Source organism: Akebia trifoliata, chromosome 15, assembly GCF_017979445.1.
Source record: "Akebia trifoliata isolate Shusen 1 chromosome 15, ASM1797944v1, whole genome shotgun sequence".
NCBI classification, from domain to species: Eukaryota; Viridiplantae; Streptophyta; class Magnoliopsida; order Ranunculales; family Lardizabalaceae; genus Akebia; species Akebia trifoliata.
In genome coordinates this window covers 28551431-28573983 of record NC_141389.1, presented here as the reverse complement: position 1 = coordinate 28573983, position 22553 = coordinate 28551431, and the positions used below count along the sequence as shown (strand labels likewise).

Here is a 22553-nt window from a genome sequence, read left to right as displayed (position 1 = left end):
ACCACCCCCGCTTTGCCAAATCTCATTTTAGAGTCAATACACTCGTTTGCTATTAGAACCCCATCCAAAATTTACCTCCCTTTGATGAATACACTTTGATTGCACCCTATAAGTCTTTGGATGACGCCTTTTAATCTTTTAGCAAGGATACTCGTGATAATTTTGTAACTAGTGTTCACCAAACTGATAGATCTTTGACATCTTTCGTTCCCCCCACTTTAGGAATTAAAGCGATGAATGTGCAATTAGAATCGAGATCAAGCATTCCATCTTTGAAGAATTCCTCAATTACTACAATAAAATCACACTTAATGATCTCCCAGCAAGTTTTATAAAACTCCACGGGAAAATCGTCAGGCCCTGGGGCTTTATCATTCTTCATGCTTGAAATAGTCTCTCAGATCTCATCTTCTTTCACTGAACTTTCCAACCAATCACGTTGTGGCTCAAAAACTCTATTAAATTGAAGCAGCTCCGATTTTGGTCTAATACACATATCATCGGTATTTAATTTCACATATAAATCATAGAAATCTACAATCCCTTTAGCAATCTCCTCTTTCCCTTCCAACCTCTCCCCGTTCACATTTATTCTTGTGATGTGATTGTTCTTATTACAGGCATTAGCCATGCAATGAAAAAATTTAGTGTTATCATCTCATTCTTTAAGCCACTTAATTCTGGTTTTCTGTTTCCAACTAATCTTCTCCATAAGAGCCATCCGTTGGTATTTCTCCCGAAAGTTAATTCTTGTTGACCTATCGCTTGTCGAGATCTGATTCAACTCCTCAATTCTCAAAATGGCCTCTTTTTTCTACATATCCACCATTCCAAAATATTCCTTGTTCCATTTTTTGAACACTTACTTTAGAGCCTTCAACTTCTTGCTAAACACCTCCCTTGTTGTACCTGTAAAAAAAAACTCCTCCACCATTTTATCACCAACTCCTTGAAATTTTGGTGCTTCAACCACATAACTTCAAAACGAAATGGGATAGGGCCTCTGCGAAATGACCCTGTTTCCAACTGTACAAGACAATGATCAAACATCGAGTTTGGAATGACCGTCTAGGAAATTTGATTGAACAGCAATGCCTAGTCATCTGAGATGAGGAACTTGTCTAACCTGTTAAGGGTGGGCACATCTTGATGGTTGGACTAGGTGAAGCTTCTACCCTGAAGAGGAATATCCACCAAGTTGTTCCTATTTAAAAATTCCCCAAATCTTTTCATCTTTGCTATTAACCGCGAACCCCCTTGTTTCTCACAAGCAAACCTGATAACATTAAAACCCATACCCAACACCATGGACTATTCCAATAAGCACTCACATCATCCAACTCCTCCTAGAATTGTTTTCGTTCCTACTCTTAGGTAGGCCCATACACACCTGAGAATACCCAATGGTCTTCCTTCCCTACACACCTGGATAGGAGTGACACAGAAAATGCTCCTACTAAAGAATCCTCAACCTCGATCACCTTCTTGTCCCAAAGAACCCAGATTCCCCTTATTGTCCCATTAGCTGCTAGATATTTCCACCCCATGTTCCAATTACCCTAGATGTCTCGCAAGACAACTTTATTCACCTGACTCATTTTTGTTTCCTATAGAGTCACGATATGAGGTTTGTACATTTGAAGCATTGACTTAACTGAAGCCCTTTGGTTCTATCATTAATGCTACACACATTCCAAGATAGGAATCTAATCGACATTTGTAACCTTGAGTTTTTGCCCACTCCTTAAAACTAAAGACGCTTCACACTTTACTATAGCTCCTATTTTCTACAACTCCTAGACCTCTTTGGCTAGTCTTACCCTTAACTTCTTAACTCTGTTCTAATCTACCACCTCTAGTTCTTTCCCTTTGCAAATTTGATAATTCATGAGAGGCGAACAACCTTGAGTAAGATTTAGAATATTACTAAGTTAGTCATGCTAGCTTGATTTAAAAAATAAGGTTTGTTCGGTACCAAACTTATTTAAGTAAGGTAATTTTTGTAATAAAATTGTGAGAAATAGGTCTGTCGATAAATCTCTCTAAAAAAAAGAGTCATGTTGGAATGACCTCAATTCACACTTTGCCGACATTGAGGTACACACATAAGCAATGTTGATCACAGTCAGGAAGGAGCAGGGAGGTAGTTCCCTCCTCAGTTTTGTGGGTGAGTTAAAAACCCCTTGAAAATTGAATTTTATATTATACCCCCTCCCCTCCCCTTCAATTTTTTGCCCCTTCCTCACATTTTTGTGAGTATTTGAAGTACCCCACTTGTGTTTGCAAAGTGTCATGCCCAGTTTAACTTTTTTTCCCTTTTGCCCATTTTTTACCCCCCTCTCAATTGTTTTCTAGGTAACCTTCTATAAAATTGATAAATATTTTAATACCCTTTTAAAAATAAAAAATAAAAAACTGATTACTTTGCCCTTTGATTTCAATCTACTCTCAATAGATTAATAGAAAATAACCTAAAAGCCCTTTTCTTTATACTCTGACAAAAAATCTTGAATTTTCCCATCACCATCAACACCAATCATCTTCAAGCCGGTCAACCTTCAATTTTGCCCCCCTACCAGGAAATCATGACTTGGCCCTTGAACGCAGTGTCCTGCAAGGTCATTCTTGCATCACTCGGATTTTTTTTCCTTGTATCTCTAGGAAAAATTCAAGAATAATGATAATATGTAGTGCTCGACCAAAATTATGGGTCTATAAAAAAAAATTCAAAATTTAATTAGAGTGAATCATTTCTAGGGATTTTAAGGTCTATTTTATAATTAATTAATATGTTAGAAAATGTATTTAAATATTATTAGTGGTGGGCACCCAAATCTGAGTTTAGATTTGTGTTTAGTTGCTTAGAGATCATTCATGTTACAAGTGGAGAAAAGAACAAATTAAAATTTGAGCATGGCATGAAGAAGTGATCAATACACATATATAAGGGTTATTTGAAGAAAAAGGGAATTTTTGCCTTTAAAATAATTGGTGGTTAGAAGATTTGTGTGGGATACCCAGCCATGTGACACAATGGGTGATTGCCACCTAAGTTGAGATAAAGACTCAATCTTTGAATCTTCCATACAGTTGGGATTTAAAATTTAAAAATAAAATAAAAATAAAAGGCTACCTCAAAAATGCTAAAATTCGACACTTTTGTAGTGTTAAATTCAGTGGCCTAGGTCTCTTGTTTATTTTTGTTGGCCCAAAACCCTCGTTTACCATTTTTTTTTTTTTTTTAATTTGAGATTGGTGGCAATGACCAACAAAAAGAATATTAGAAGGAATTTCTTTTCCTAATTTTGATGCAATTATTTTTATTTTCGTTTAATTCTCTTGGAACTATTTGGTTGTAATAAGTTTCAAATTGAATACGTAGTGGAAAGAATAATGTTTAGATTCATGGTTGGGTGGTACTATAAATGTATAAAAAGAAAAAATTAGAGACAAAAATTGTTACTTTCATTGTTATGATCATTTTTAGGATTTTTCTTTTCGAATTATTATCTTTAAAATTTCAATCAATGTTATGAAAATATATCACAACCTACTTATTAGTGTTTATTGCTTAAACTTGGCGGAACATAAGAATGTGTTGGATTAGAATCATTGGAATTTTTTTTTTTTTAATAGAAAAATCAATAAGAATGCATAATTGACGTGACCAATTGCAATGTTTAACTGACCTCCATGAGTTTCCACAAAAAAAAATTCAAAACAAACAAAGCACTTCAAATATTTTTTTGAGAATTTGTTTCAAAAGAAATTGTAACGAAACATATTTTATTCTGTTTGGTGTAGAGCTTTAACTAAGAAATTCTTCCATATTTTTGAGTTTTAATAGTTTATATTGAAGTATTTCGAGTCTAGTTTCTCAAAAAATTAATTCATTTCACTTTGATATGTATTAATTGATCTAGATTTTTTTTCAAGTATGTATGAGTGGGACAACAAGAAATTGATTTTTGTGCCATGCTAGGTTTTGTGAAAAATTCATAAAACATTCCTTGATGGAAAAAATTCAGGGATAAAAAGAGTTTCATAGAACATCCTTGATGGAAAAAATATGAATAAAAGAGCTTATATTAGTAAAGATGCTGGGATCATTGAGACATGCAACGTTCTTCTAGGGCAGGCCTACCTAATGAGATTATTCTAATTGTTTTTTTTTTTTTTTAAATATATGTTTACAGCAATACAATGTAATGAGTGTTGATCCCACATCTACCCACAAATCAATCTTCAATTTTAACAAAAGATTGGATGGATCGAATCTCTCAAAACCATATTTTGACCCACCCTAAAGTTAAATCGAACTTCAATCCAAATTCGATCCAAAGTTGACCTGGGTCAGCTAGAACTATTGTCCTACTCAGACTAGGGGTGCAACTTGATTCAGTTTGGGGCCAAATCAGAACCGAACCGACCTAGGTTGGTTTCATTAAATGAGAATAGGAATCGAACCAAATTGTCATAGAACAAACCAACTCGAATTAAGCTAAGGTCGTTTTGGTTCGATTCTATGGGTTATCAATATCTTAAAAATCTAATTGAATCAACATATTTTTAATAAAAATAAATAAATAGTAATATGAAATCTCATATAATAAGTCATTAATTTTTTTCATCAATAAAAAAAATCATTAATGTATCCATTAAAAAAAAAAGTCAATAATTTTTCCATCAATTAAAGAACTTATTAATCTATCTATCCAAAAAAATGTCATTAATCCGTCCATAAAAACATAATCAATTATGGAGCATGACAATTAGAGATTAGTTCTAATGGATAAAGTTTTGGGGAAAGTCCAATGGATCATGGTCAACTTGCTAGACTAAGAGATACTCTATTCCCAAAACAAAAAAATTTAATAAAAAGGGTATAATTTATTAAATATATTAATAATATGTATTTATAATTTTATTAATATAAGATCTGATTTTTCATTTGACTCGATTCTATAGAAGGCATGAATCAAGAATCAAATCAAATTGATTGATTTTCTGTTTTGTTAATCCAAAATCAAATCCAAGTTCAGCATAAATAAAATCAAACTAGTTCAAAACTATCATTTTGGTTCGATTCTTGATTTGATCTAGAACAAGTTGCAACCCTACTTCAATTGGAGATGGGTAGTCCATATACCACAAGTGAATTCTCGAAGAGGCTACAAAAGAGGAAACGATAGGAACTCCTCGTGATAAGACCAATGAAAGGCGCGTGTTGGGGGAGTAACACGTCATGGGTGACATAAGTTTGTTGTTTAAAAAATACAATAGTTTCATGTTATTCTCTTAAAAATACGTTAGATTTGATCATAAAGAATGATAAAATCAATCATTGATAATCAACCTTGAAAATTATCAAATCCATTATTAAGGGATTAGATCTTTATTTTGGCAAATAAATGAATTAAGAGATTAGATAATTAATTCGGCAAATCAATGAACTAATTTTGATTACTTAGGGGGTTAAAGATATTGGATTTTAGTTAGAAATCCAACAACAACATTTGTATATTTCTAAAAAAAATTTATATAAAAATAACAAAAAATCAAATTTACCAAAATTAATCGAATTCATCATATATAATTATGAATTCGAAGGTTTAACATCAAACAATCTGTATTTTTGTGATACAGCAAAGTCCTGCTAAGGTATGGAGGATGAGGACGAAGTTGAGGCAAAAATGTAATTATATGATATAATTGGGGTTACGTAGGAAATCTAACAAAAAGGGGAAATCTTCGTGGGCAAGTAAGTGATGGGGACCGCGTTATTGGTATCCGTAAACATATATATGCCACGTATCAAAAGAAACGGTGAGGGATGTGCCACGTCATAATGGATATTTATTATATTTTGGAAATCTCACCAGAAGAAGCTATAAATATCATCACAAAGGCTGCTGTTTAAAGGATTTCGCTGAAGAAGGAAACCAAAAGCCTATTCATCAAGACGAAGTGAGACTTGGAAAAGAAGTAAAATAAAGAAGCAGAAGCAGAATCTAGAACTTCTACTTGGAAACCATCTTTGGAAACCATCTATAGAAGAAGGGACAAAGAAGCAAAATCAGGATCTAGAACTTCTAGTTGGAAATCATCCATAGAAGAGGGACACAAGACACAAGAGGAGAGAAAATCCGATTTCACCGCGTATGTCTTATTCTGAAAGGTGTTTTTTCTTCCCTTTCTTCTTCTTTTATATTTTGATTTTTTTTATTGTTCTTTTATATTTTGATTTTTGTAGGTTGTTTTGGGAATCGTAAAAGAAAAATAGATTTAGTTTTTTTTTTTTTTTATAATCATATTTGGATATTTTAGGTTGAATAAATCCTAAATCTTAAAATTTGAATATGGTTTGGTTAATGGGTTTTGTGAGGATAGTATAATAATGGGATTTTTTTTTTTTTTTTCAATTAGTTGTTCAGTTTGGTACCTTGTATTAGAGTATTAGTTTAGGTTTTAGAAGGTTGTTTAGGTGGCAAGAAGAAAAATAATGATTTTAAATTTATTTATTAGTTTATATATATACTTTAAAATCAATCCTCTTGTAAAGAGTGTGAAAGTCTTTAATTTTTTTTGTTATAATTTGATTTTAGCGTTTTTTTGTAGAGGATAATCAGTTTTTATTTGTCTTATCTTAGCTATTGAATCTCTTAAATTTTTTGAATTAGTTTTACTAGATTTCTTTTTGAGAGATTTAATTGATGTTGTTTGGGTGAGAAGGAATAAAATTGATTTAATACTATAATTTTGGAAATGAAATCATCCCTTTATATGAAAACTCAATTGTGTTGTTCGAATGTTCAGCTTGTTTTCCTGTTTTCCTAGTTGTTGTGGGAAATGAGTTTCATGGTTTTGTAGAAAGGGGTGGAGCCAGGATTTTCTTGTAGTGGGGGCAAGCTATGGTTAGTTGTATAGTTGAAGAACTTGAAGATGAGTGGTTTTAGAGAGAAATTCAGAGGCTTTTTTGTTAGAAGTTGAAGAAAAGGATATTTAGGTCATTTCCGATTAGTATATGAGAAGTCCCGGTCTCAAGAGGCAATGCCATCAACAAAACAAATTGAGGGGGGGGGGGGGGGGGGAACAAAAATTGGAGGGATGTGAGGGTGTGGGGCCAAATGGGGAGAGAGGTGAGGTGAGGGAGTGGGGACAAATGAGTCATGTAATTAGTTGAAAACATAGGGGTATCTCAAAGTTCTGTGGGGGCAATTGCCCCCACCAGCTCCACACCTGTTTGTAGAATTACTTCTCATGTGGGTGTTTTACAATTAGACTGACCCATATAGTATTTCAGGAAGAGAAGTACGCGGGCTAGACGCACTGTGTCTGGTTCTGTAGCAGAAACCATCGCAAAGTGGAAAGAACTCAACAATACCAAAGATGGAGGCGAAGGCACTTTGATTCGTCGTAAGTTAACTGCCAAGGGTTCAAAAAAAGGGTGCATGAGAGGAAAAGGAGGACCCGAGAATTCGCACAACAAATATAGAGGAGTGCGGCAAAGATCTTGGGGCAAATGGGTTGCCGAGATTCGTGAGCCTAATAGGGCGTTGAGTCAACCTAACAAGGGGAGTCGTCTATGGTTAGGAACCTTTGACACTGCTATCGAAGCTGCTCAAGCTTACGATGACGCTGCGAGGGCTATGTATGGGCCATTCGCCCGCCTCAATCTTCCTAAAGGTTGTGGTTCAACAGAATCATTGTTAAATTCAACTAAGTCGAACGTTGAGTCAATTATTACGTCCGAATACTTTGAACAAGTTGGCGAAGAGAAATCCAAGGGCGAGGTCGTAAAATTAGAACCTGAAAATGGAGATAGCGAATTGAGAATCAGCTCTTCAGTGAAAACAAAGGTGAAGCAGGAGCAACACGTGGGAGTTACAGACGATGATTGCTTGAATAGATTTGGATTGAAACAAGATGATAAACTGCAGGATTTCTCCTTGATGGACATGAGGTTTGATGAACATAAGTTTGATCCAGCTTTCGGTTCTGATTATCCTCGTTGTGGTGTCGAGTTGAGGCAGGACTTGAACAATTCCAATCCAGATGATTTAGGTTTAATTTACAATGATCAATCACAATGTGAGACATACACATCAGATTTTTCATGCCAATTGCAGAACCCAAACGCAAAGTTTCTTGGAAGCTTTTTCAATACAGAGCAATCACCCTCGGGTAGGGAATACGGGTATGATTTCTCAACGATACCTATGAAACAGCATAATGAGAACTACAATTTTGGATTGGGTGATGAAGAAGGAATGTTTGATATGGGGTTCACTGATTTGGATTTTAATTTGGAAGAACTTTTGAGTCAAATTGAGGATAATGAGAAGATGGCGAATGGTGAACAGAGCATTTAAGTTTGTATCTTTTTCATTTTACTTGGGTTCCGGTTATTGGGTCTTGGGTGATGAAGCAGAGTTGTGCACTCTGTTTCTGAACTCATTTGGGGTGGTAGTAGTTTAGGTAGACAACCGATAGGATGGTTCGTTGGATTTATATTTTTTACTTCTACGACATTCCTTTCTTGTTTTTAGCTCAAACGTTGGAGCTAGTATGTTTGAGTGGATTCAACTAGACATATGTTTGGTAGGATTTGAGAGGGGAGGGTTGGGGGAGGATTGTAAACATGAAAACTGATTACTGTATGTTCTTCAAATATAGAAAAGCATAATTCATAGTGAAGTATACTTGTTAAATTCATTCTCCAATCTTGATTCATAAATCCCATTAAGTAATTCAATTAGTGTGTGTTGTGAGCTTTTGTAGTAATATCTCAACTATCGATAATGGAAATCTATTATATAAGTTGATAAGTAACTCTTGTGTTCTCTGAACTAGACCAAAACTCTTCTATTAACCTTAATGAATTCTTATCATTCAGCTCATACTAGGCTATTAGATATAATTTTGGAGAATAGAGGAGCCAGTTTAATGAAGAATGCAAGAAAAATGGCTAAAACAAGTAGGTCTGAAAGGATTTCTCTTCCACTATTTCATTCTCTCAAATTGATTCATATTTCAAGTTTGAAAACGTTTGCATGCATGCCTCGTGAACCGAAAGGATAGGTCAGGATTTGGGTTGCAATGGTTCAACATGCCTAGCAATGCCATGTCGATGCATAGTTATTGGCATACTTCCATGTCAACAACTAATGCTTCTATGGAAGTTGTTGAAAAATTATTAAAAGGTGTTGTAGAAGCGTTGCAAGTCCTGGTTCAGAAGGGAAAACATGGTGCCCAATGTATGTCGTGTCATTAAAATAAATAAAAAAGTCCCTAATGAAACACTGCAATCCAATGGTGGAGTAGCATGCATACAGGCTGCCTATCAATATAAAAAAATTCCACCTCTAATCCGACGAACAATGGGTGCCTATTGCTTATGTAAGTTATATCTTCTATGGACTAAATAAATTCATGAATATCAATCCCCATTTATGACGCATCAACACACCACATTGACTCGAGCTTTCTCCGTTGCATTATTGAGAGAAGAAATAAGTTTTATGGCTTATTAAATAAATTTTTCTTTACCTCCATTGTCTTTAATCCAACAAGGTTTGTTTAAGGCATCCTAAGTTAATGCGGAACGCTAATCAAGTCAATGGTCAAGGGTTCTGATGGAAAATTTGTAATTATTTAGGTGTTTTTTAATTTAGATATAGATTTGTTGTTTTATTATTCGAGATTATTTTAGATTAATTATTTATTTAGTTTTCTATTTTAGGACTTTAATTTTATGTTTGTAGATTTATTTTCATGTTTTATTGATCCATGATTTTAGTATAATATTTAGTGTAGTTTAGTAACTTGAAGTTGTCTTGTATTTATATTTATTAGAATTCAAAAATTCAAGAAAGTTAAAGAGAAAATACATAACACAAATCAAGTCAAGGGTTTCAATGGAAATTTTATAATTATTTAGGTTATCACTTATTTGAATTTAGATTTGTCAGGATTATTTATTTAGTTTTTTTTATTTTAGACTTTAATTGTATGTTTTTTGGATTTATTTTCTTGTTTATTGGCCTATGGTCTTAGAATAATATTTAGATGCACTTGAGTAATTTTAGTTTGTCTTATAATTAAGTTTATTAGGATTTAAAAATTAGGAGAGCGAAAGTTATAAAAATAATTTTATTTATTTGATATTTTCGTTTGACTAAGATTCTTGATTTATTTTATTTATATAGATTGTATTTGAATTTTTTTAACAGAGATTTTGATGAATAAAGAATGAACTTCATTCGTGGAGTGAAGTGAGTTCTTCACCATTCTTAGTGTGATTCAAAGATTTTATCTTTCTATCCCTTCTCTTTTTTTTACTTCTAATATTTATTTTTCTTTTTCTTATTTTCTTTTTAACTTTCTTGAATTTTTTAATTCTTGATTTTTGAGTCTTGATTCTTGAAACCACATACCTCAACCCTTAATACTTTTCATATTTCCTTAACTTTTAATTCTTATCCTATAATCCTTAACCTTTAATCATTTTCATCAATCCTATTTAAAATGTTATAATTGCAAAATAAAATATTTTACTTTTAGGTTTATCCTATCCTAATTCAAATCTTTAACCCAATCCCCAATCAGATTCTTTAAACTCCCTTATTTTCCACCTATCCTATCCAAATCCTTAACCTAATTGTAAACCAAAATTTCTAATTCCTCAAATTTCCTCTTCTTCCCTCGTTGTCCTGCGTCATAACACTATGTGAAAAAGGCCCATATTTGACGGTCTTAGCCCGTCAAATTTTGAGAAATTTGACGGACCCTCCCATCAAATATTCTCTTGTAGAATTTTTTTTTTGACAGCCCTGGACTATCAAATTATTGGAGAATGGACTTAAAAAAAAATAAAAAAAATCCATAGAGTATGACCGTCAAATTTGGAGGTTTAACAAACAATAGCACGGTCCTCTAATTCACCTATCACAATGAACGAAATAATATAAATAAAAAAAAATCAGAAAAAGAAAAAACAAAAGAAAAATCATAAAACAAGCTCCAAATTAAATTAAATAACCCAAAATTAATATACATGTAAACCTCTTTGTTAAGATCGAAAATTCTGTTGAAGCTATAAATAACTGACAATAATTAAACTAAATAAGACCAAATGATATTGAAATTACTGGATCAGCAATATCTTTGGTGGAGGTCGGTAACTTCTGTATGTGCACATTCCCAGTACCGAGTTGATAGTTTGCACCACTTCCCCAACTGAAGACCTCCGAAGAAACTGAAAACATAAGTGATCACTCATGATATCAACTAACCCATCTATGGAAGCCACAATAACAAAATGAAAGAACCATTAATAGAATACACTAATGATTTCATTCTTCTTAAAATTTTCAGCACAAATAATGGCCTGTAATAGATTTCAATTAAACTAGATGTGTAAAACAATGAAGAATGAATGGCTTGTATCACAATTATTAACATTCTAAGAGAGGGAGAAGGGGGGTTTGGGGGGTTAAGGGGATTTCTTAAAATAACATAAAACAGTTAAATAAAAATGAAGTAAAGGAATAGATGAGCAGCATACCCTAGCATCAGGATCAGAAAAAAAATTATTTTTGTTTCTTACACGAAAGGTTGCCTTATGAGGCGATCAAATCAGACCATCAACTACGCAACATCTTACAAACCATAAATCAGAGAACACTAGTAAGAAAAACTTCAAATACTCACCTTCCAATTCAAAGATAGACGTCAAATCTGGTATTTGATATTGCTACCTTGTCCAAATTCTATTCTCTTAGTATTTTTATCAATAAATGTTTTGTTCTACTCTTAGATATTTTGGATGCACTCATAGTGGCAAATTGAGTTGCATGTCTCACTAACTATGATGCAGAGGAGATACTGACAATGTACCTACTAAGACTGTACAGGTGGCACCTACTACTGCCCTGGTGCAACAGTCTATTGGGACAGCAACACCTGCTCCAGCACCTGAAGCATCATCTCCTAGTAGCAACAAAAGTTTGTCAGGAAGGTTGGTTTGTTCCATTTCAGTGTAGTTTTTGTACTTTTTGATACTTGATTTTTGTCTCATTCAATTTAGATGTTTGTTTACTAGTCTTATGCATTGCCTTCAAGTTTATTTTTGATTATATAGTGTTCTAAAAGCTATAATCCAGGTAAAGAATAGACCAGTTCTTCGGGTTAGTTGAAGAAGTCCATTTATTTGGACAAGATATCTGAATGTCAACTCCCCAGTTTTGGTGGGCTGATGGGCACATCATCAAGTTTGTTACCACAAGGCAAAGCTCAACAATGCCAAAGTAGATTTTATCATATCGTAATATCCCAAAACCTACCAGAAATGCATTCAACTTAAGTTGTAGCAAAAAAAAAAAAGAATCAAGTGCAGAATATATACATGAATTGCACTTTGCTTCGAACTCAACGATTCAAATTCAATAAAGCCAAAACAGAATCCCTGTTGTTGTACCAATAAGCACATAAAAATCACAAATAACAAATCATGATATTTAAACTATAGTGGAATACCACAAAAGCATATGCGAAACATACCTTATTAATTCTGACTTGAATGCCACCTGGCTTAATATGCCCAAATTTCTTGAACACCTCCTTAACTTGTTCAACTGTCGCATTCAAAGGTAAACTCCCAATATAGACGGAATGACCCTCAACTGTGAGGCACTGGGCACACAATATTAGAAGGGTAAAGGAAAAAAATATATATATTACTTTTGAAAGGAAATGCAGCAATACATTCATGACCTGCATAGATCCAATGCACCACCTCTAGGCATGTTAACTAGATCCACAAGTCTAATAGTATAAGCAAGTAATGCATCTAAGTGAACAATAAACAAATTATCTAGAGGAAAGCTATTAACACGATTCTCACGTTCTGTTTGCGATCTGTTATTGGCATCTAATTCGAAAGCATGTCAATTTTTTTTTATTATCAAGAGAAGCTAATTTGCTTTTTTGATAGGAGAGAAAATACAGGAACCACTACACGTTAATAATATAAATAGATGACATTTATAATATAACTGAAGGAAAAATAGAAACTAATCTCCAAACAAATGTGAATCCCCAAAAAAGAAATTAAAAAAAAAAAACATAGGCTTACTTCGTGGACAACAAAAGCTCCTCAAGCATGGAACCACTCCACTTCTTGATCAATATAAAAGGTCGAAAGCATGTCAGCATTATGAGATTAGATTGCATGTGCTTATATATAACAAAGACATGAACTGAAGATGATTTTCATAAACAGTTTTGATAATCTAAGAAATTTATTATGATGCAATGTCACAATAAAAAGATGTATTAGTGACTTACGAGTTGTTCCCCAACGAAGAACTTCCAAATAAGTTTCTGAAGAAATTAATCCAAAGTAAAAAAAAAAGCATCGAATTAGAAAGAAGATAATTAAGCATATGAAGATAGAAACTATAAAGAAGCCCGAATTTAAAGGAGTATTCTTACACATTCCGCTGTTGACAACCAACTGCCCCTGAAAAATCATTGGCCAAGGGATAGCATGGCCTGTTTTCATTGCTAAATTTTAGTCTTCTTTGATGTAGCACATCCAAAGTTTGTCTTTAAGAACCAAAGCTCCCACAAATCTCACATCAGCCAATATAATAATTCATCAAAAAGAAGTAAAACATAATTCATTATAGGAAAAATAAAAATTGCAAAAGACTATGGAAGCCAGAGACTTTTTTACCCAAAAACAGAAAGGATATGGAACCAATACAAGGTGTAAAAGACAAGCACGCTTAAAAATTGAAGTAGTCGATATGGATAAGGGTCAGCAAATATGTAGTATTCGGGTAACATTGATACCAACAGTGAGGCACCCAGTAATAGAAGCAAAGAGAAATCCTCACCACTCCATTTCTGACAAGATACTCCACAATATCGAGATGCCCATTACCAGCTGCCATATGAAGTGCTGAAAATAGTAGGCACAAGATAAGCAAGCTAATAAAGATTATTGTCATCGTCATATCCTAAATGTTGATGAGCTTATAAATGGACATAATGCTTATAAATGGACATAAATCTTAAAATTGAAATTCGTGGGCAGAGACATGATGGCAGGAGAGAAAATTTTCTCCGTTGCTGATGTCATTTACACCGCATGTCAAACCACTGTGTTTTTCCCATGGAACTCTTCAGGTACAAGCACCTCACCTGATTTCCAAGCACACCCAGAATCATCAAATCAATTATTGATAGATGTTTATTGAGACTTCTATAAATAAAATTAGCAATTGAATACGAATCTCTTGCAATAAGAAAATAATGCAAGGTGAAAATTGCCACACAAAAAAACCAAGAAAACAATGTCATAAATTCAAATGTTATGTAAGAAAAACACAAATTATGGCAAAAGAAGTTTTCTGGGTTAGGAACTTATGATAAAACCGGAGAGAGCATCAGATACAGTAAGAAACAAATATATAGTCCATTAAAAGGAATTATTAATACCATGAATCAAGTTTTGCCTAGCAAATGAACAAGCACGAATACTGTAAGGATAACTAATATATCATAAACTAGAATAAGATGAGTTATGGTATACACATTTTTTTATTCCTAAATTATGATATAAGAAAATAACTTTAGGTGAACCACATGAAGATAAAACCTTGAGTAAGATATCTCACCCACGTATATGATCCCTTAACTCATCATCTGAAATCTTGGTTCTTGCATAACCAAAAATGTGAAATTCACTTGGTTGTAGGAAACCCTGCATCGATCCCAACAAGAATTAGTTCATGAACACAATGGGTTATTCAAACAATTAAAAAAACAAAGAGAACTATAAAATTTACTATTAGTATTCAATCAAAGTGATCACTTAGTTAAGTCTCATTGATTAGTGAACTCAAACCCATGTTATGTTCCAACATTCATCATACAAGTAGAGAAGGTGATAATTCTCAAGGTTGGGGGAACAACCTTTTCCGGGTCTTATCAGAAGGCACCAACTATGCGTTGGATCATCCTTTTCCCTCCTCCTTTATCCGGGCTTGGGACCGGCACGTGATCACTGCCCATTTAAAAAATTGGATAGTCAGTGAATTACCCTGATTTATATTGTACTTTGACCTTTTACGGGTTCAATTTGGATCTCTCTGTTTCTTTTCTTACATCTTCATAATGCTAGAATTCATTTTTGAGAGCCAATAGACTGTTCTCTAAACTGTAGGTGGACAGATGGATTGTTTCTGGTTAGGAGAGGTGATGCATCCACTTCTCTTTTTTATGTTAAAAAAAAAGGTTGATTGATCTACCTAGCCCTGGGAATGGTTTTCTGACTCAAAAAGGGAAACTGTCATAGTGGGCTCTTTCATTGTATACCATTGGATTGTTCAGCTGTGGATAGATTAATACAAGGAAGAAAGAAAGATATTGGAACCTGATGGGTGTAAGAACTTCAGTTATAAAAAGTTACACTGGATGTTGTCTATTTTTATACAATATGGCATTTAAATACAGAAAATTTGTACTATAATCATCACCATCTAAGCCTTATCCCACATAATGGAACCGGCAACATGAATACTATTTTGCCATTCAACTATACATAATAGAGCTATATTATGTCAAGGCAGCATATATTCAGATCTTATTCCATTCTCACAATCATTTTGTGCTTTCCTCTCAAATTTTGAGTCTTTAATTTGCATCAAAGCACTCCTCAGTTCACGTCACCTTATGTTGGTTGTTTTTCTTGACGTATTTTTTACCCATTAGGGACCTCGAATTTATGAGCCTCAATGTATCCTTTTGGGTTGCCTTGGATCCTAACCAATACACCCCCACACACATACCACTCATTCATTTTATGACCTAGCTAGCCATGTCTATTAGCATAATGGACCATTGCATTTAAATCGACACAATTCCTTTCTTTGTGCTTGGTTTTATTCAAGAAATTTAGTCCAAATTATCACATTGTTTAAGGCTTGATTGCACATTGGACAAGTGAGACTGAATCAATCCAACACATACTAATGGTCAATTAATCAATCAATATCAGTATGAGATTTTGACAAATAGAAAATGTCCCCCAGCTCTGCAATGGCAAGAATGCATCTCAAAAGATTGTTCAAGCGCACTAAACATAGACAAACAAATGCCCGATTGCGATGCATTAGCCTATTTATAGCCTTACACTTAAACAACTAAGAATATAAATCATGAGAATCTATATATTAGGTAGAAAAAGAATATCTACTTGTCCCATATAGGACTAAATGATATCTAGAAAAATATCAGAATGATCTTAAATCTGATTTTTTTTGTGAGGATGATTTTCTCTTCACCAAAAGAAAAAATCCAGTCCTCGACTTATCCCCATGTGGGCCCCATGAGTATGTGTCCTTTAAGTGCTCATGTATGTTGTACTAGCGATTTACCCACATTTCATTGTGACTATATTGGTTCAGGTCTATACGGAGGTGATTTTAATTTTATTTCATATATTCTGGGCAAACCCGAACTGAATTGACCCAGAACCTGTAGTACACTATGTGAAAAAGGCTCATTTTTGACGGTCTTAGCCCGTCAAATTTTGAGAAATTTGACAGACCCTCCTGTCAAATATTCTCTTGTAGAATTTTTTTTTTGATAGCCTTGGACTATCAAATTATTGGAGAATGGACTTCAAAAAAACAAAAAAAAAAATCCATAGAGTATGACCGTCAAATTTAGAGGTTTAACAAACAATAGCACGGTCCTCTAATTCACCAATCACAATGAATGAAATAATATATTAAAAAAAAAATCAGAAAAAAAAAAACAAAAGAAAAATCATAAAACAAGCTTCAAATTAAATTAAATAACCCCAAATTAATATACATGTAAACCTTTTGTTAAGATCGAAAATTCTATCAAAGCTACAAATAACTGACAATAATTAAACTAACAAATAACTTTGCAGCAGGAACCACCCTAATATAAGAACCTTGAAGCGCATCAACTTTGCATGGTAACTTCTGTATGTGCACTTTCCCAGTACCGAGTTGATAGTTTGCACCATTTCCCCAACTGAAGACCTCTGAAGAAACTGAAAACATAAGTGATCACTCATGATATCAACTAACCCATCTATGGAAGTCACAATAACAAAATGAACCTCAGAAGTTAAACATATAGTCACATTGTGATAACAAACCTGAATTACGCTCATTTCCAACAACCTACAACACAGGCCCGCAAAAGAGATCAACAGGGGTTCGAATTGAACTGAACACTGCTGAACAATTGCAATATCCAAACTTGGTTACTGTGAGTGATACTGGTATAAGCTACAAAAGAAGAGTTTTTATTATGTCCAAGCTACAACTCATTTGACAAATAAGCACAGTTTGACAGTAATAAACTAAATTTCAGGGCAATTCTAGCAAGGGAAGTGGGTCCAGACATGACTTAGTGGGTAAATATGTAATTTAATTATTAAGTTGGCTGGAATGAACTAAGAGTGAGGGGATCAAGGGTTTAGATTCTCCTGGACTATCTTTTCTCTTCTACTTCTCCTTCCCTTATATTATTCTATCAAACATCCTATCTCCTCACAAATTTTAAGTTCATCTACTTCTAGACTAAGATGGGTAGAAAAGTATTTGATAACACATATATTAGCAATTTCACTCACCATGGTAGACAAAGAATAAAAAAAAAAAAAATTGAAAAAGCACCTAATCAGAAGATCATATGCTTACATGAAGCCAGTAAAACATTGTCTTCAGCAAATCCCTCTCCACCACTAGGCCCATCAAGGAGATCACCTCGCTTGTTTTCAAGACTGCTTGAATATCTGTTTTGCTATCCACAAAAATATGAACTAAAATCTAGTGAAAGACTTAAAGAGAAGTTATGAGAAGTCAGTGATCCTCCATGACTGATCCAATAGGAAACTTATCAGAGAAAACCATATATGATAAAGTACCCATTTGTAAGTTGATGATTAGACTGATTCAAGCCATCACAAGTTTCTTTCCGCAACAAAGAAAGGTGGCCCTTGCCACCAGCCATCATACTCTGTTAGTCGTTACAGCCATTTTCCAGTCTCTATGTATTTTCTAACAATACTACTTAATAAAAGAATAGTACCATAATCTTGAAAAATGTATGAAACAATCATTTGTACCTGTGACCAATAGAATCAGTAAAAATAAAATTATCAAAAGCAGCTCTAAAAAACCTATAATAAAAGTCTCTCTAATACTCAATAATCTCTTGGGGTGCATATAATAATTTATGAGCTTATCCCATTGTAATAGTGCAATGGGATACCCAACCAAATCTGCATCTGTCAAGAAAAAGAATTGCTACTGGAATACACCAGTTCAGATGGTATCTCATACGTTACGGTTTTTTTTTTTTTTTGGTGTTCAGTTGTACATGTCAGCAGTAAGACTACCTCTTTGAAAACTCTCGACTGCGATTAACCGCAGCAACAACGGTGTTCATTAGAATGCCACGGAATCCACCTTTTTCCAATTCGTGAATCCCAGCAATGGTAGTCCCACCAAGTGATGCAACATCGTCTTTAAGCTGCCCTGGGTGCTTTCCGGTGTTAATGGCCATAGCTGCTGCCCCCAAAACCTATAAATACAAACACACGGGCAACTCTTTATTGGGAGATATATATATATATATCAATCATGTATTAGCCAATTAGTTTAGAGAATCACTGATTAATTCCGTGAATTATCAACTAATTCAGCAAATTAATCGGGCAACTCTTTATTGGGAGATTTTGTGATAGTAGTAGGGATGCTATGCACAGAAGATGGCACCTTCAAATGTGTATGTGTGTGTATTATAAAGGAAATACTAAAGGGCAAAATATTATCTAAATTTTGCCAATTTTCCCATGAGAAGGCTTCCACTCTCTTAATTGTTATTGTTAAACCATGTGGGATATAGAGACTTACAAAAATTTTCCTTAAAAATATGCCTTAAATAACTACTCATTTCGGATAAGATATCATTCAACTCAAATGTGTTGAGCAAATATTATCATTCAACGTGGCATCCAAGGGAGGTCTTTGGTTGATTAGCTACCTAACCCCTTGGAGTACAGGATACAAAATGGAGTTAGCGATGTCACCAAAGTGAAGAAAAGAAAAAAATGACCCGCTTTTGGACGGTTCTTGTCTCCTCTTGTATACTAATAAGAACGTTTTTCAGCCACACAGACTAACGTTGGAAACTCATCTTGTTAGGCCCAATCCCACAACTCGATGGGCTGTCAAATGAATTGGGTTAGGATCTCAAACCACACCAACTTGGACCCAGTTTGATCCAATATATTAGGTCCCTCGTAGTATTTAAAAGAGTCGTGATGGAGTTACAGTGAAATTGACATCGTTTGGGACAATGGTGTGCACAGAACCATAGATGCTTCTCACTCATATCTAAATGACAAGCATCTATCTTTCTATAGACACATCCACGTCAACAATGTCCCAAATGATGTCAATTTCAATTTTACTTCAGCATTTCCCTGTGAGTCGTGCTGGGATGACACGAAGAGAGACACAGAGGTGACACAATGACATCGTGGCGTGCACATAACCGTAGATACTTTTCCGCAAGATGCAAGTAAAAAACATTTACAATTACATGCACTCCACCATGTCATATGTGTCACCTCTGTGTCCCCATTTGTGCCAAACCAAATAAATACTCATATTCATCCAAATTTTTCACTTCTTTCCATACCAACATATCACAATCAATGTGATATGGACATGTTTGTTTATCAACACAATGTTCCCTAATCACATATTTTAAGCACCCTAGATGCATGTTTCTATTAGGCATAGAAACGTCAAAGAAGAGAGTTAGTAACAACTAACTAGCGAATAAAGAGAGAGAGACATAGATGGATCATTTACCTCTTACACTCACGCATCTTTTCCGTAAGTTCTTCCAATTGTCGACTTTGCCGATTTGAATCCTTAACCTTCTCCAGCTTCTGGAATCCATTTCTGTGAGGAAATAAACATCATGGCTATTTCAGAAATCCTTACACAATATATGAAATTCATGACAATCCAAAAGGCAATAACGAAGCCTAATCCCAAGGACTTTGGGTTGGCTAAACAAATCTTGCTCCTCTACTCCACTCTATCCAAAGGGAATTATTAATACCATGAATCAATTTTCTGCCTAGCAAATGAACAAGCACGAATACTGTAAGGATAACTAATATATCATAAACTAGAATAAGATGAGTCATGGTATACACATTTTTTTATTCCTAAATTATGATATAAGAAAATAACTTTAGGTGAACCACATGAAGATAAAACCTTGAGTAAGATATCTCACCCACGTATATGATCCCTTAACTCATCATCTGAAATCTTGGTTCTTGCATAACCAAAAATGTGAAATTCACTTGGTTGTAGGAAACCCTGCAGCGATCCCAACAAGAATTAGTTCATGACCACAATGGGTTTATTCAAACAATTAAAAAAACAAAGAGAACTATAAAATTTACTATTAGTATTCAATCAAAGTGATCACTTAATTAAGTCTCATTGATTAGTGAACTCAAACCCCTGTTATGTTCCAACATTCATTATACAAGTAGAGAAGGTGATAATTCTCAAGGTTGGGGGAACAACCTTTTCCAGGTCTTATCAGAAGGTACCAAATATGTGTTGGATCATCCTTTTCCCTCCTCCTTTATCCGAGCTTGGGACCGGCAATGTAAAAGGTTTAATTTTTTCATTGGCGGAGTTAAAAAAATTTACCTAAAAAGAAAAAAAAACTATTAGTTACTAATTAAATAATATAAAATAATGTGAAAGTCCTAGAAGACAATAAATGAGTCATTAAAACTAATATCAAGTAAGTCTACCATTGTAATATGTAATGAATCAATCAAAGTCATATAGAAATGCATATGTAGTACATATCCAAAGACAATAGAAATGTAATACAAGTCCAAAAGACAGGAGTAGATCATGCTATGATATATGTCATCATACAAGATCAGCTAATGATGGAGCCTATGTCAAATGAATCAATAAGAGCCTATGTAGTACAATTCCAAAGACATATCCAAGACAAATCCAAAGACATATCCAAAGATAATAGAAGTTCAAAAGACACAAAGGAATCATGATATGATGTCTGTCATCACACGAGGCCATCTAATGATGGAGCCTATATATATATATATTTTATACAAGAAGTTTGTTCAGAAAAATGTGATGTCCACACAAGGAAGTTATGAAAAAAAAATAATCTTGATGAATGGTTATACTGGTTACTTATGCTTCATAAAATTTGTTTCCATCGGAATTATTGATATAAGGGGGGTGGTTTTTTTTTTTTTTTTTTTTTTTTTGGGGGGGGGGGGGGGGGGGGGGCCTACTGTACTCATTTGGATAACATAGACATTCTTTTCATGATACTTCCTAATCAAATCATAGATGAACTTCTTCACGATTTTATGTCTCCCATAGTAAACTAGCAATTGCAGTATTTTCTGGTGTTTCAAGTAATTTGTCAATATGTACGTGCTTATTTGGAAGTGTGGGACATGAACTGTCAGATTATCATCACTGTTGTATGATTAGCTTTCTCCAAATTTATGAAAATACAATAATCACCATAATGCTTAGATAGTGAGAGATACGGATCTTCCCCCCCCCTCCCCTTCTCTCTCTCTCTCTCTCTCCTTCCCTCTTTCTCCTGTTTTATGGGTGGTCAGGGTGGAAGAAATTAAGAAATCTTGTATGTATTAGATAATACATTTCTGTGTTCCTTATATGGTCTTACTGGTTATGCCTAAGCATGCTTACTTGGGGCATACTAAGGCCTACTGCCAGCGTATCTCAGTACATTTCAGAACTTGGAAATGTTGTGTTGAATGGCACAATATATATTGTGCTAATGGAGTAACGCCATGCTCTGAGATTTGCTCAGAGTTTTGGGCACTTCCGTGTGATTGTGACACCAATGTAACAAGTGAGTGGTATTTTTGAAAATTTTATGTAGATAGAACACTAGTGCACATGGTGACATGATGCTTGTATACTTTAAACAGGCGTCATTACCTGTATTAAAATTTAAGTGCTGAAGCCGTATCTGCATCGTATTGGATCTGGGACCTTGTGTATCTGGCTAGCATATAGTGTATTATGGGCAGCCGTTATGGGTTTCTTACATTCATCATTTGGAGCCTTGTTATCTCCCTCTCTACCTGATTCTCAAATGTTGTTTGACTTTCCTTTCACCAGCCAAGACCTTTACACTAATCTTTAAAGATATAAAGTTCTTGGATAGAGATTTAGTTTCCAATTCATTTGTCCATGAGTTAATAAGATCCAAGTACATTTTGAGAAACTGCATTTAACAACTTATCTGTTCTCAAGAAACACTGTCAACCAACATATATAGCATTTTACTCATCGAAGAACATACCCTTCTGTCTAACTATTCGATAATGTTATTAATGAAACTATCAGAAAAAAGCTGTTGTACCAAAAAAAAAAAAAAAG

General features: G+C 34.1%; 2 protein-coding genes across 11 annotated transcripts in view; one reads left to right on the top strand and one right to left on the bottom strand.

Moving 5' to 3' along the window:
• Window positions 1-5826: 5826 nt before the first annotated feature.
• LOC147385080 (dehydration-responsive element-binding protein 2C-like) lies at window positions 5827-12152 on the top strand. 2 transcript variants are annotated; one of them, XR_015172477.1, is made up of 2 exons: window positions 5827-6178; window positions 11916-12152. XR_015172477.1 is itself a non-coding variant. In XM_086425082.1 (2 exons), the coding sequence occupies exons 1-2, from the start codon at window positions 6162-6164 to the stop codon at window positions 8370-8372; spliced, it is 1086 nt and encodes a 361-aa protein (XP_086281208.1). In that variant the 5' UTR covers window positions 5901-6161; the 3' UTR covers window positions 8373-8531. The 2 variants fall into 2 exon arrangements, 1 of the variants encoding a protein (XP_086281208.1); XM_086425082.1 differs by lacking the exon at window positions 11916-12152 and adding an exon at window positions 7304-8531 and having other exon boundaries at window positions 5901-6178.
• Window positions 10727-22553, bottom strand: part of LOC147385078 (uncharacterized) — a 32481-nt gene continuing 20654 nt past the window's right edge. The window contains exons 2-10 of one of the 9 annotated variants that reach the window (XM_086425083.1): window positions 14983-15073; window positions 14685-14770; window positions 13902-14208; window positions 13495-13554; window positions 13348-13383; window positions 13136-13179; window positions 12562-12683; window positions 12407-12466; window positions 10727-11257 (exon numbers count right to left, since the gene is read on the bottom strand). In XM_086425083.1, coding sequence (XP_086281209.1) covers window positions 11147-11257; window positions 12407-12466; window positions 12562-12683; window positions 13136-13179; window positions 13348-13383; window positions 13495-13554; window positions 13902-13945 — 477 coding nt within the window. In that variant the 5' untranslated portion in view covers window positions 13946-14208; window positions 14685-14770; window positions 14983-15073 and the 3' untranslated portion in view covers window positions 10727-11146. Of the gene's footprint in view, window positions 11299-12406; window positions 12467-12561; window positions 12694-13135; window positions 13180-13347; window positions 13384-13494; window positions 14209-14684; window positions 14771-14982; window positions 15074-22553 lie in introns of all 9 variants that reach the window. The other 8 variants (XM_086425085.1, XM_086425084.1, XM_086425087.1 and 5 more) reach the window with 8 other exon arrangements.